Source organism: Stegastes partitus, unplaced genomic scaffold, assembly GCF_000690725.1.
Source record: "Stegastes partitus isolate 25-593 unplaced genomic scaffold, Stegastes_partitus-1.0.2 Scaffold24, whole genome shotgun sequence".
Lineage (NCBI taxonomy): Eukaryota > Metazoa > Chordata > Actinopteri > Pomacentridae > Stegastes > Stegastes partitus.
In genome coordinates this window covers 1,321,401-1,336,325 of record NW_007577755.1, presented here as the reverse complement: position 1 = coordinate 1,336,325, position 14,925 = coordinate 1,321,401, and the positions used below count along the sequence as shown (strand labels likewise).

At 39.6% G+C, this 14,925-nt stretch overlaps 1 protein-coding gene across 1 annotated transcript in view; it reads right to left on the bottom strand.

Annotated features, from left to right (window-relative positions):
- stat6 (signal transducer and activator of transcription 6, interleukin-4 induced) overlaps positions 1 to 14,925 on the bottom strand; it is a 33,293-nt gene that overhangs the window by 2,582 nt on the left and 15,786 nt on the right. Inside the window, exons 5-20 of the mRNA XM_008296651.1 lie at positions 14,135 to 14,294; positions 12,976 to 13,076; positions 11,501 to 11,649; positions 9,850 to 9,966; positions 9,490 to 9,657; positions 7,272 to 7,359; positions 7,063 to 7,185; positions 6,779 to 6,871; positions 4,546 to 4,749; positions 4,378 to 4,472; positions 4,150 to 4,283; positions 3,230 to 3,379; positions 3,061 to 3,121; positions 2,906 to 2,971; positions 2,596 to 2,661; positions 590 to 655 (exon numbers count right to left, since the gene is read on the bottom strand). Of these exons, the coding sequence (XP_008294873.1) occupies positions 590 to 655; positions 2,596 to 2,661; positions 2,906 to 2,971; positions 3,061 to 3,121; positions 3,230 to 3,379; positions 4,150 to 4,283; positions 4,378 to 4,472; positions 4,546 to 4,749; positions 6,779 to 6,871; positions 7,063 to 7,185; positions 7,272 to 7,359; positions 9,490 to 9,657; positions 9,850 to 9,966; positions 11,501 to 11,649; positions 12,976 to 13,076; positions 14,135 to 14,294 (1,841 nt within the window). The remainder of the gene's footprint in view (positions 1 to 589; positions 656 to 2,595; positions 2,662 to 2,905; positions 2,972 to 3,060; positions 3,122 to 3,229; positions 3,380 to 4,149; positions 4,284 to 4,377; positions 4,473 to 4,545; positions 4,750 to 6,778; positions 6,872 to 7,062; positions 7,186 to 7,271; positions 7,360 to 9,489; positions 9,658 to 9,849; positions 9,967 to 11,500; positions 11,650 to 12,975; positions 13,077 to 14,134; positions 14,295 to 14,925) is intronic.

The following is a 14,925-nucleotide window of genomic DNA, read 5'->3' as shown; positions in this document are numbered from 1 at the left end:
ATTTTTTAAATGCAACACATCAAACTTGGATGAGATTCAATTGTAAGCTTAGATTTGGTCACATTTTCTAAGGGAACGGCATGTCACTGATGAGTATTTCGAGGCCCATCAGAAAGTGGAAAATTGAACAGTTCTTCCTGTTTTTACAGTTGGTAGCCACAATACACTGTGCAACCTTAGCAGGCTTTTTAAAAAAGTCAACATACCTTTCAAGCATGCAGAGAGGTTTGTGGCTCAGAGGGGTAATAACCAATAACAACGCGACATCACTCACTTGACCAAACGACTCATTTCTGCATAAGGACATCAGTCAAATAACGAAGCAAAGGCTTCATTACTTGCTGCACTTAAACAATTAAATATGCATCCCAGTGGAGTTTCTGCAGATGCGTTCATATCAGGGAGAATACTCAAGTGGACTCTACTATATCAAAAAATATTGTGCTCAGCTGACCTTGAAGAGAAATTTGATTTATCTTTGATTGGCTCAGATATTGTTTTAATTTATGCCTTTTACACAAGGCTGACAAGGTGTGCAGGTGGTGTGACAATACAGTGACAGATAGAAATGTGTGGAAGTGACACTTACACATTGAAGCCCACATGGGAGTTTTCAGGTAGAGTTGCCATATTGGGAGGCGAGGGCGTGGTATCCCTGCACAAAACCAAAGACCAAGTCAGTAATAGTAGCACAACTCAGCATTACCTTTGAGGACTTTTACCAACAAATGCCAAACACTTAAATATTTAAAATGGCGACAAGAAAGAAAGAAAATATTTCACTGGTTATAAACTCATCTCTGCATATCAAAGTTAAATACTAAGAAGATTTTTTCATCACCTCCTACTTTAGACTAACTCTAATGCACAGATCTACACAGTCTTTCCCTCCACTCAAACTTTCCCAGTTGTGGCAGCTCAAGCACACCAGCTCATTTGTGACTAAATGCTGTCACACTACTCTGAGCTACACAATGGCAACTTGTACTCCTGGAGTGATTCAGTCATACATGTTCAAACTGGAAACCAATTCTGAAGAAATATAATGATACAGATATTCCCACCCTGCAAGATGACAGAGTTGGTTTCTTCCGTTTTGCTACATATGAATCCCTGAATACGTGTTTTTGACTGCTGATTGACATGCGTCTTCTAGTATATAAAAAAAACCCACCATTTGGCCATGTTAACAAGGTATAAAGCTTGATTCTCATTGTCTGGGGTATTTAAACACAAGTGGAGGTTCTCTATTACAAAATGCGTGCATACAACTGCACAGGTACTTGGTCAAGATCCACAAGCTTACCAGATATTTTCTGCTGAAATACAGTGAATAAAATAAACCTTGTTCACGACAGTGTTGTCCCAGAAGGTAAATTTCCAGGTGGAGTTAATAATACTGATGTAAGTTAGTTTAGTGCATCACAGTAAACTAGGATGTCCAACAGCAGAAGCTCCAGAGGTCATTAATAAAGCCATGCTTTACTTGCTAGGAATGGTTTCTGCCATCTATGTTGGACCATAGACTGTATGCAAAAAACAGTCTGAAAAGGGAAACTATTTGCGGAATTGCCTTAAACCTGCAGTTTCTTGTAATGGACAGCAGGGGGCGACTCCTGTATTTACAAAAATAAGTCTCATTCTATAGAAGTCTATGAGAAAATTACCTTTTTTCTTACTGAATGTATTACCTAAGTAAATATTTTTCTAATGAGTTCATAATCTTAATTGCTAGTTCCAAGTCTCCTTCAATACAGCATGGTGTTCATTTTGTACGTTTTTTTGCCACATTTGGAAGAAAATAAACGATAAATCAGGGTGTGTTTTAGGACGAACACATGGTTGACAACTCACTACCTCTCAGTCAGCATAGAGGTGGAGTCATGGCACCATGTACATTCAGGTAGCCATTAACTTGTTTAGAACTTTGACCCATTCGTAGTGTGTTTTCAGGTAATGTCACATTTTCAGTGAAATTTACAACTATGGATGCTCTTAGCTTAACAAGCCCGTTAGTTAGCGCTAGCATTATTGACTGAGAAACCAGCACCGTTCTCTTGTGCAAATATGGTCACATCTAGTTCAAACAACAAAAACAAAATGGCCAAATTCTAAACTCGAGGCCTCAAAACTGCAGTCCACTAACTTCACACTGGCTGCGTTCGTCTTTTATGTTTAGTCAGTGTGTTGGATATAGAACAGGTGCATGTCTATCAATGTAATAATTGCGTCAAAAATGTTAGGTGCAGGTTCGACCAGTGAAATATAGCTGTAGTGAGATATAAAATGGCAAATGCTATCAAACATAACAGACGAACACTTTATAAATCCATCGGGCTGATTGCAGAGAATTCAGAGTATTGGAGTGTTGGGATACCATTGCGCGATACTTTTATGCTTTCATCTGAAAGGTCAGAGGTCAGCATTTCTATTTTTTTGTCCCAAATGATGGAATTTTCAACATTTCTTTTAACTATCCTAAAGGTTCCGTGGGCATCCTTGAGGTGACAGTCAAACCTAAATGTGCAGACATAAATAGTGTAAATGCTCTAGGTGCAGGACGAATAAAGACAAATGTATAGAAATGATGCTTACACTATGAAGGCACCGGCCTGGTTATCTGGGAGAGGTGCCAAACTAGGACCCAGGGACGACGCATCCCTGCACATAACCCAAGTCCAAGTCAGTAAAGGGAAAATGGAAAAATTTAGCGCAACACATCTATTGCCACAATATGTGCAGACTTTTCAAAACAAAAAATAAACACTGATATATTTAGAAATGATGTAATATGCATAATTAAAAATGTCTGCTTGGATTTCGATATTTCAATTGTTTTACATAGCTTCAGTGAGACACAAAATGAGAAGAATAACAGAGACAAATAAGTAGAAGTGGCACTTACACAGGGAAAACATTGAGAGAGTTTTCAGGGAGAGGAGCCATATTGGGATCCATAAGTGTGGTGTCCCTGAGCACATATGAACAACATTTACAATTTTTCTGTTTTCATTGAAATGACTTTAACTGCATAGTTCAGTGTAATAAATAGCTCCTTACGTGCCGACTTTAGTATGGAGAGACACAGGGATGTAACCCCCGATGCTGGGCGCTGCAGGCTCTGTTTTAAAAAGGAGAAAAAAAAGAAAAAAGATCTGCATCTGTTACACTGCCTGTTTATACCTAAACATAAGAACGCACAGCTGAATCAGTGCACAAAGAGCATTACCTGAGTAGAATTTTTTGAAAACTTCATGTTTGTGAAAGTCAGGATACAGGAATGTGATGTGGTTGATGTCCCGGATGCGGTCACCAAGGCTACGGATCTCGAGATCCCTCTTGGTGAAAGGCTGGATGTTCTGGATTTTCTGTCCCCCATCTAGAAGGAAAAAAATAAAAGGTTTGTCAGTGCAACTGTGGAAGAAAGAAATGGAGTCAAAGAGAGCATCACTGACAAACTGTGATTCTACCCATTAGGACTATTACTTGTTCTTACCATCCACTGCTCCTCCTGTTCGACACTGGCACTATGCAGAAATGTAAAATGTAGGGAAAAAATGGTATTGCTATGAAAAGTTCCAAAAATATCAATTTCTAACATGGATTTGTGGATTAGGACCTTTTCCAAAAGCAATGCTGCATGGTTCAACACCTAAAATATATCTCCCTCTCTTTAAGCTTCTTAACCCCTAGCAGTTTCTGGCTTCTGTCACATTTTTACCTACTGTGGGCTCACTTTTCACTGCTAAATCAATTCCTGCATTTCAATGGAAACAGCACAACTATGGCGAGAAGCAGACAGAATTTGAAAATGTCGTCTGTGCAGCTTACCAGTTGTAATGCCATAAATCATGAAAGAAGACAAAAAAGAAGAACGTAGAATTTCTTTGATTATTTTGCATTGCAAAAATTATTGCAGTGATCTAAAGATCAAAACACTGTTTAAATTTAGGTACAAGATGACGTTGTGTGTTTAAGAGTAAATGACACAGATGCAAAAAGACAGCCTGTATAATTTCCCTGCCGGCGTTGATTTTCCTGGGCGTCTCTTCACACCATCACAGTCGAAACAGGTAAAAGAAGAATTCATAGAAGAAAAAATTCAACTAAACATAATCCAAATCACACTGGTGCCACACTAATACTTACTTTCAGTAGCCGACACATAAGCGATGGTGATGCCTCCGATCTCAGAGTCACTAAAGCGGAGCAGGAACGTCCCATTGGGCCTGTCTTTGAGAATCAGGTGTAGATGTTGCTTCCCAATGAAACCAAATATCAGCCTGGTGGAGCAAAACATCAAAAACACTTGTAATTAAAACAGACTAACACAAGCTGCTGACATTTATTCTTGAAACATCAGTCAGATCATTTTACCCTTCGCTCCAGTAGACCTTTAGGTGTTTCTTGGTTAGTTCCATTACTCCCTCAAACCACTGCCAGAAAGTGAACGGTCGCCCTGGGAGCATCTCCTGTAACGTTGAAAGGCACTGTCAGATTTGTGTGGCAGTCCGTAAAAGTGTGTGCAAGAGGATGTGTGCACACCTTGTTAAACTGGGCCCAGGAAACCATCGTGTTGCTGAAGTCTTCAGCAAAGTCGGGCTTGTCAAATATCTTCTGGGCCAAGAAGTGCTGATTGTAGTTGTCCAGATTATGCTGCGTCTGGACCTCAGAGGTAAATTTACTGTTGAGGGTGCTGTACATCATCCTCCAGGGCACGCGCTCCGGCACCACAAAGGGGACTCTGTCCTGATGGCAACGACAAAAAGGCTCAACACTGATACGCATTTACAAAGATATGAGAGGAAACGAAGTACAAATCCATGATAGTCACGGATGTTGACTTCAGAATGGGTTTGTTTCATCTAAGTGGTTTAGGTGATTCAGTGTGTTTCTCACACACCTCATCTGGCCATTTCCAGTCAGTGCTCGGACTTTGTTTGAAAACAACAACAAACAGGAAATTCATCTAAGGCCACAGACTTTACAGTTGAAACCACAAGTTCAAATACACTGTATGAAAAGACATCCCACCTTTGGTTGTCTCACTGTCTGACATTCAATGTGACTAAATCTTTCCTGTTTTCGGTCAGTCTGTTTATTTTTGCTAAACACCAGAGTAATGAGAGTAAACTGTATGACTTGGGTCAAATGTTTTGGGTTTCCCCCCCACAAGCTTCTCACAATAGCTTACTGGAATTCTGGCCTATTCCTCCCGACAGAACTGGGGTCCATTTCACAATACAGGTTTAGTGAAAACTCTGAGTCTGTTAACCCCGAAATGAGGGAAACTCTGAGTTTTTCGCTTCACAAAGGGAGGTAACTCAAACCTGAGGAAGAGGGGTAACTCTAGCCTGTTTCACAGAGAGAGGTAACTTAAGACCTCGGTCAGTTACTGTAGTAACAGACTCTATGAACCTAACCTAGTTGGGACCAGGTTCTTCTCAATGAACCTCGAGTTTCTCTCTGTCTCCGCCCTCTTTCAGCCACACACGCTATCTGATTTCCTCATTCATTCATTCGGTCACCAGGCGGGTTTTGGCGTAGCCTAGTTCTACAATCTGTCAGAAATTAAAAAAAAAAAAAATCACAGTCAGTTGGCCGTGTTAGAAGTCCATTAGACACAGAGGGAGGCGACTTTCCACTAACATGGCATGTCCTTTTGATAACAATCCCGTGGAGGAAGGTGCAGCATTACTAAGCAGAGAATTAAATATTGATCTGGAAAAGGTTGTTAGACCGCGCACAAGATGTTCTAGCATTTCCAGACAGTTATCTTTTCCAGCGGTACCGTTTCACGTCACAGTCCATCATCTACATACAACCTAATCCGCCCTTACATGTGCAGCATTACCAACCGTAGTCATGCTCTCACATCCCAGCAGATATTGTGTGTTGCGCTGCGCTTCTTTGCAAATGGAAGTTTTTTGTACAATGTCGGAGATGCAGAGCACCTGAGTAAGGCAACTGTATGCAGGGCGGTCAGAAAAGTGTGCCTCACCCTGAATGTAATGTTCTTTCCTCATGATGCCATCTATTCTGTGAAGTGGACCAGTCCCTCCTGCAGAAAAACACCCCCACAACATAATGCTGCCACCCCCATACTTCATCTCTAGGACACAGAACCCGTCGCCTTCCTGAGCAGCATGATGGCTGGACATTCCCATGGGACTTTCATTTACGTATAACTGTTTGAACAGATGAACGTAGAACCTTCAGCCATCTGGAAATTGTTCCCAAGGATCAATCAGACTTGTGGAGGTCCACAATTCTATTCCTGGTATCATGCCTGATTTCTTTAGATGTTCCATGTTGTCACAAAAGGAAGCAGCGTGTTTGAGGTGTGCTTTAAAATACATCCACAGGTGTGCCTCCCATTAACTCAAATGTTGTCAATTAACCTATCAAAATCCTCCAAAGCCATGACATCATCATCTGGGCTTTCCCAAGTAGTTTGAAGGCATAGTAATCTTAGTGTATGTAAACTTCTGACTTTGAAGAAAGTAAAAACAAATTCTCTAAAACAAATTCTCTCTCTCATTATTCTGGCATTTAGCAAATAATAATAATAATAATAATAATAATAATAATAATAATAATAATAATTTTGGTAATGCTAACTGACCTAAAACAGGAAAGTTTAGTCTGATTTAATTTTAGACAGTGAGGAAAAAAGCTTTATGTCCTTTTATCTAGTGTATGTACCTTCTGGTTTCAACTGTATGTGCGCATTAGTGTAAGTCTTCCAAGGAAAAGAAAACAATCATTTTAAACTTACTCGTTCTGAAAATGCACAGTCCCATATGATGGTGGCCACAGCATTGTTGTCTTGGCTGCCGTGAACGATGACGACCACCGGCTGAGAGATCATCTGCAATCAAAGACATCATGTTATGTTTGCTGGACTTCCGTTGCTACTGATGTTTATTTTAAACCACAAAAATTTAGCTCAGTCAATGTGAAAGAGGAATAAAATATCTTCAAGGCTTATTCCTCACATGTTTCTGAGAAACAGGATGTACATAACAGTTTAAAATTAGGCAGAACAATAGAGTCTCGAACCTGTATCCTGTAAGGAGTGTCACACCCTGTGATGGTGATCTCTGTGGAGAACAAAAGCGCAAATTTCTCCTCTGTCACAGACTCTGATCCTTTTCTGTCTGCTCTCTTGATTTTCTTGATGGACTGTTGAATCACGATACGAGTTTAAATTAGTTAACGAGGCAGAACAATGATTAGATATGGGGCAGTTAATGAAGAGCAGCACCTACCATGTTTCTGAAGGTGGCACATGTGCTCTTGCTGGCTGTGTTGTGTTCAAGGATGGCCGAGTTGTTGATCAGTTCCCCAACGTTATCGCTGCAGGAGTTATAGTTTCAGTGTCGACATGTTAGTCTTGATTTATTTATGTGACAATTTACAAGACACTAAATCGTGGTGTGCCGTCAGGGCCAGCAAGGCCTTCTCTGCTGCCTAAACTCACTGACTTACGTTGTAATACTTTCCCATTAATCTTTTTACATTATTCCCAATCATCTGTTTTCTTCATTTCATAGCGTGTCTCTGGGCTGTGGTGCTTCCAGCAGTCTATGTTTATATTAGAGCTTTTTTCCAATCATATTTCAGCTGTCATATGTTGCCAGGGTCAAAGAAATCTGCCCTGAGGCCTTCAGAATCAAAAGTGCAGGCGTCTGTTGCTTAATATGCATTGCAATGAAACTGTTGCTTTAACCAATCAGATTTAAAGTTGGTGGTCCCAGGGCCAGCGAGCTGGCCTACGATGCCGTCAGTACTTTCACGTCCTCTGATTGGATGGTCAGAGAGCTTAGCCAAAGCTAGCGGTTCCTGTCTGTAGCAACCTGCACAAGCTAAAACTTAATCGTAAAAGTATTGGTTTTGTTTTGTTTTTTTAAGTTAAGCAAGCGGACATTCTCAGCCTTAAAGCGAATTAAAACTTATGCAACAAACACGGCTGGACAGACCCGAGTTTCAGCATCAGCTTCTATAGTGATAGAACAGGACTTATTGTTGGAAGTGAAACGCACGGATTACCTGCTTAACAGAGTGATTGAACTGTTTATGATGAAAGAAAGAAGGATGGAGTTTGTGTTCAAATAATCACAAGTTTTGGTAAAATATATATTCTTGTCATTTTATTGGGTTGATATTGATGCTCCTGCTAGATGTGATGTATGTGGTGCAGCTGTGGCTGCAGTGAAAGGAGACTTGTTGAATAGTTTTAACTGGGTTTCTTGCTTTAGTGATGGCATTCATTCTCACTACATTAGACACCTGTCTGCAATACAACATCCTGCTGTTTTGCCATTCTGCATAATACTGATGGTTTCTATAGCCGTGGCGTCATAATGATGGTGTTAAGAGGTGGTTTGATTCAGGCAGGATGCCACTGAAGGCCTAAAATGCACGGCCCGTCACTGACACTAAACAACAAACAAGATTGAAGAATTTTCAAATGTATATGAAAAAGCCAGTTTACACAACAGAAATGTCCTATAATGAAGAATACAGAATGATGTGTCTTTAGTGAATCTTGTCAGAACAAAAATCATTAAAAACTTACTTCACTATGTTACCTTTATATAACCACAACCCACTTGGATCCTTTGTTGTTAAACAGCACATGTCTTAGTGTCAGGTTGCTCTGACTTGTTGGCCTTGCAGCTACATAACTGTGTAAATGGCAGTTTTATTTACTACATCAAGTGCATATGTGTGACATTCTGATTTCTGATTTTGATTATCTATGTTTCGGTTTATTGTGATGTAGGAACTGAAATAACTTTGTGTTGTGAGGTGCAGGTTTGCTCTCTCTGCACTCCGTGTAAACCAGTCACGTTGCAGATATTGCAGTTTCCATCCATGACTGTCCAGACTCATATTATATATCTATGGAATACTTTGATGTATTTAAGTTCACTGAGAGAAATAAAAAGCAGAATCATAGTCCTTGAATGTTTTTCGGCCCAAAAAGCTGATTTTGTGTGAGTTGTGAAATATATTCACAATATCTCCTGCTGTTCCTGAGTTATGCTGTTGAATAATGGCTGGAAAAGTTTTCTTACATAACAGTATGACATCAAAGCGAATTAGTCTGTTGACCTTTTGGATGTATAATGTCCTCGCGTGGTCATTTTATTCTATCGTTTGAGTGAGTTCTTGAGATATGGCCTAAACATTTTATTTGTTTTTGCAAGGTCACAGTGATCTTTCTGCACCAAATTCTAATTGATTCATTCTTGACTCTAAGTGGATGTTTGTGCCAAATCTGATTAAATGACCTCCAGGCATCCCAGGTGTAATACGTTCACAAGAATGGGATTGTTGGACACAAGCACAGAGGGACAAAAACTACTGAATACTATGAAAACCAATTTAAATCAGTAAGTTACAGTGTTAGCAATGTGCACTATTCGTCCCTCCTCCCTAACAGCGTGCAGTCCTCCGTGTCGTGCAGTACGAGTGACTCACCCTGGTACGCTGCCCAGGCTCCTGGCCTGCAGTTCATTAATGATTTGCGCCTTCAGCACCACAGGCTTCCCGGGAGCTACTTTCTCCCCCAGCAGATATCGCACAGTCGTGGAGAACTTTGACTGAGTCTTAATGACCTGAGGGGGCTGCTTGTCCACAACAAGAGAGCTGAAAGAGGCGGAAGTTACATTAATTAGGAAAAGTGCCTTCTGCTCTATATGCTGCTGTTTGTGAGTGAAGGAGAGGAAAAAGTTTGAGTTACATAAGTTTACTTTCTTTTAAAGTTTTTTTTTAAAAGATGGTACATACATGGATAAAAAAAAGCAAACAAACAAAAAAAAAAACACACAATGTGACTACCTCTGAATCAGAACCTGCAGAAGCTGCCCCAGTCTTTCCTGGAGGTCTGAGATCCGTTCCCCAATCAACATCAGCTCTTGTCTCAGGTTCCCATTCATCCCAAGCAGCTGCTCACACCTAATTTATGAAGAAAGAAAAAAAAACAACAGAGTTAGCCAAACCACTAAAACATAAAAACACGTGTGCTGATCATTTCACACAGTATCATGTGGTTATCTAAGAATTACTTAATTACTATATTTTAAAGCTTAAAGAATTATCAGACTGGTCGCATGAACAATCTGAATCCTGCGAGCCTCATAACCACAGACTCTAAAAACAAATCATATCATTAATCAGTGTGTCTCTATCATATGCATACACCCTGATTAGCCACAACATGAAAATCAATGATAAATGTTGTGACTGACGTTGATCATCTTGTTAAAATGTAATGTTCTGCTGGGAAACCTTGGTGCCGCCCACCCAAACACTGCTGCAGTAACGCTTAGCACCACCGGCCTCCCCCAGCCGGGCAATCCACCCTTCCACACTGCAAAAACTGCTCGAGGAACACAACCAAGCGTGTTCACCCGGCCTCCAAATTCCCCAAATCACTATTTAAACAAGAATCTATGCGATGTGTCAGAACAAGACTGTCCACAGAGGTCTAACCCTACAATCCACAGAATCTAAAGAACCTTTCTGGCCTACTTTCTGGTGCCAGACACCATAGGACACCCCCATGTTCTGGAACCTTTACACATTAGACAGCTGGTTTAAATGTTGTGGTTAGTCGGTGTGTGTATTTTTGTTGAATACCTTGAGGTTTTTGGATTGTTGGTCAGACAAAACATGAAATTTGAAGACTTGGGTTCTAAGAAACTGTGACTGGCATTGTTCTTATACAAAAAAAAAACGAGCTCTCTAAATCACTGCCAGCAGTACTTTGAGACTGCTCAGTTATGAAAATGAACCAAACTAGCTTCATCAAAACCCTTTTATTCTACATGTCTACGTAAAAAATACATATATAAATAATAAAATAAAATAACACAAAATAAAATAATAATACATTTTTTTAAAAATCTGTGCTTCTGGGCACAACCATGAAGCCATTAGTGACTCATCTGTGGCCAACAGCCAAATGGCAAAAATTCAAGGGGATTATTTGGCTGAACTGCAGGTTGTGTTCACAAAAAGCAAGGGAGACAAGTATTGATGCAAATTAAAAATGTAAGTAGAAAAAAACTTTAGCAGAGTCATCTGTTTTTTTTTTTTTTTTTTTACCCCCAATACGAGTGTTAACTGTGTGTACCTGGAAAAATGTTGTACATGTTGATTCTGGATTTTTCAAATGTTTGTAAAACAAATAATCGAATTTCCCTTGTTTTTATCTATGATTTATGGTATTATAAGTGTGACACTGCACAGAGGACATTTATGAGTTCTCTTCACGTCTAGCTGTGGTTGTGCTGCTTCCATAGAGATGCAGGACTTTATACTGCAGTGGAAAATGAGTAAAAATTTGACAGGAGCAAAGAAAAGGCCCCCCAACTGGCTCAGGGTAGACAGATAGACATACATGTAAGAGTCAAAGGCTGTTATATTTGAGTGTAATACTCATTTAGGTCAGTCAAGAAAGGAACAAGCAGAGCGCAGTCTATCTCACCAGTTCTGCAGAGGGTTGAGGTTGTCGTCGAAGGGATGTCCAATGGCTGCCTTGTGCTGCTCCCACCTCCAATCCTTCAGCCTGGTGATGAGTCGACTCTGACAGTGGTCCAGACAGTCCACACACTCCTTTAGTAGCTGGAAACGCTTCTAAAACAACCAGCATTACGAGGACACACACGGTCAAAGGCCAGTTATTTGCACCACAATAAACATCACACACGCAAACTTAGAAACATCACATATCTCCAACCACACCAAAGGATTATTATGGCAAAGACTGTATACAACTCTCATGGAATTACAGTTGTTAAAATCGAGAGACATTAGACCATCATTGGGCTGCAAGATGGAGCGGTGGTTGGCACCGTTGCCTTGCAGCTAGAAGGTCGCTGATTTGCGTCCCGGTGAGGACACCAGGGATCTTTCTGTGAGGAGTTTGCATGTTCTCTACGGGTTCTCCGGCTTCCTCCGACACAGGTGAAAAACATGTTGAGGTTAACTGGTCAATCTAAATTGTCCGTAGGTGTAAATGTGAGTGTGCTTGGTTGTCTGTAAGTAATGATTTTGAAACCCAAAGAGTTTCAGTTTATAAAAGTTAATGTAGACAGACAAAGAAATGGTGAGTACCACATACCCACATGGCACTGACTGGAAAAAATCTACTCATATTTGCCATTTTAATTTGATTATTTACACAAAACAGTTTTCTGTCTGTAGAAAATTCCCAAGTTAGTTTTGTCCATGAAACAACACAACCATGGCTAGAAGGAGAGAAAACTCTGTCCCTGTCTTTTGTGCGGTACAACAGATTTATAATGCCAGAAATCCTAAAAAAAAGAAGTAATAAATAAAAGAATAGTGACTCTACATATAACTGCTATTGTATTGCTTGAATTTTAATTTGTTTCCACAATCTGTTCAAACACAGCCTGCAGTTCAGCCAAAAAGTCATTGAACTTTTGACCGATATGCTGAGTGTTTAATGGATTTACTGTTGCACCGAAGAGCACTTTTTTTTTTTTTTTTTTTTTTAACAGAATTTAGTTCCCACAAACGATATATGTTTGTCATTTTTAGCACGGAACCTGCACAATAAGATTATTTTTTGATGAAATGTCACAGACTAGTAATTTGAAGACCATCTAAAAGTTTTTAAAAAACGAAGGATTCTCTCAGTTTTTACACTTCCCAGCTTTGATAAATGGTGTGATTTAGATTTTATTTTATTTTTTAAATGACACTCCTTTCAAACCTGTTGGTGGATTTTGGTGTTTAGAGGGTTAAGTAATATCAGGCAACTAGAAAAGTAGACTTCAATAGTACAAACTCAGACCACATTAGCAGGGTAAATGCATGTGGTATATGTCTACAGTGTTTTGATTCTGTGCAGCAATAATGTCGTCAGAACTTTACAGAATAATGAGTGACTTCCCTCTAAGGTGCCAGTAATGTTTGTATTAGCCAATGGCTCACCGTGGCCATCGCTTTCACATTGAATTCCAGCTGCTGGATGTGGTTCTGGAGTTTCTGGATTTCTGTTCGTGCTGAATCCAGTCCATTCGGTTGGAATGGCCCTGTTAAAACAGCAAAGTACACAATGTGTTGAGTCTTTTCTGCTCTACAGGATACTTACATATTTACTTCAATGGTTAAAAAAATAAAATAAAATGTCTGACTGCAGCAGTGAGACATATTTTTGTAGAATAAAGTCCTTCCTGTTGGAATGGCCCTCTTAAAACAACAACTAGCACAATGTGTGCAGGATCTACAGGATCTTTACACATTTCCTTAAATGTCTCACTACAGCAGATGGATGGACAAAAAAAATAGGAGTAACTAGCTTCTTCATGGAGCACAACGGTCATGTTTCTGACAAGAAAACCAACATACTATAAGTGAACAAAGGGGAATAAAACAAGTTACTAAACTAGACAGAACAGCATTCCAACATGCCAAAACATCTAGGCTGGAAAAACCCATGGCGAGAGATGATAAACATAGATACACAAAACAGAGCAAGCTAGGTGAGGAAATACTTGAAGTGTGTCACAAAGACACAGACATCTTCCTTTTTGATCCTCTTATCCTGCATGAAGATTTCTTTCATCTATTTCTGCCCCATGTAGCCCACCATTTATCTAGAAATACTGGGTAAAATGAGAGATTCTCCAACTGAGCAATACTAAACAAACGTCACATTTAGAGTTATTTGACACGACAAAGAAAAGTGAAAATTGAACCAATTCCCAAAGTGCATCTGCAAAATGCTGCATCTATTATTACTAGTAAGCATGCAATAAACTGAGCTGAATCAATAATATAATAGAATTCATAACAAATCGTCACTTTTATAGATTGCTAAAACACCAAATAAATAAAAAATGGCAAAAAAAAATAAATGAAATACAAATAGTGGAAAAAGCAGAGAAAACTACACTCAAAGAAAACTAAACAATGAATTATTCTTAAAAAAGAGGAACTAAAATAACTCAAATTTCAGTTGGTGTTACCGTTCTTATGTAAGCTGCTGTTTCGTCACTACAGATGGGTGCAGGCGGGAAGCTCGCAGTGTTTCAGGCATGTGAACATCATAGGGTGATACTGAAGGAAAACATTTGCATGCATGTGTTACCTTGCAAACTTTCATAGTTTTGCCTCTCCCAGTTTAGCTCTTCTTGCAGCTGGTGCATTTTTTTCCGGATCTCCTGGACCTCCAGCACCTTCAGACCCAGATGCTCCACATCCTGCATGTTGTCTCTGTTTGAATACGGTTGGTACTGTGCAGAGTTGTTCTGCAAACAGGAAACTGCATTAAATACACTCACAAAGCATCAGGTCTGGTTTCAGAATTGTTTTACACATGATAGAGTAAATGAATTGTTGAAATGATCAAGAAAACAAATCAACTTGGCCAACTGCCCCCTAAGAACTAATGAGAATGTTTCTATTTTTTTGTACTCACAAATGATGCCCTGAGTTCTAAACTATGCTTCCCATGATTTGGGGCTTTGGGGATATAAACAGGAACCACAATGTTACCATGCTGATCATTTTTAAGCTTCCATTTGTTTACATTTTGCCAGATTAGCACCAGTTAACGTAAGCTGACTGTAGCCATGAATGTGTCGACACTGGAGCATTTTCATACTTAAAAAAACACAATGATTCTTAAGACTTCTGTTTAAAACAAACAAAAAAAGATAATCTGGGGAAGTTTAAGTCATATCTAGTCTTACAACACGTCTCTCGTCTGTGTGTTCTCACTGGGCAGAGTTAAGACTCCTTGACAGAACTTATTTAATAATACAAGTCATTTTTAAACGTCAGCTGATGGTTTTGCAACGAACCACAAATTGTGTCAATCTTAGTGCCAACTATTCTCTAGAACCAATGTGTTTCAGGCAGATCATTTGGGTGAAAGGC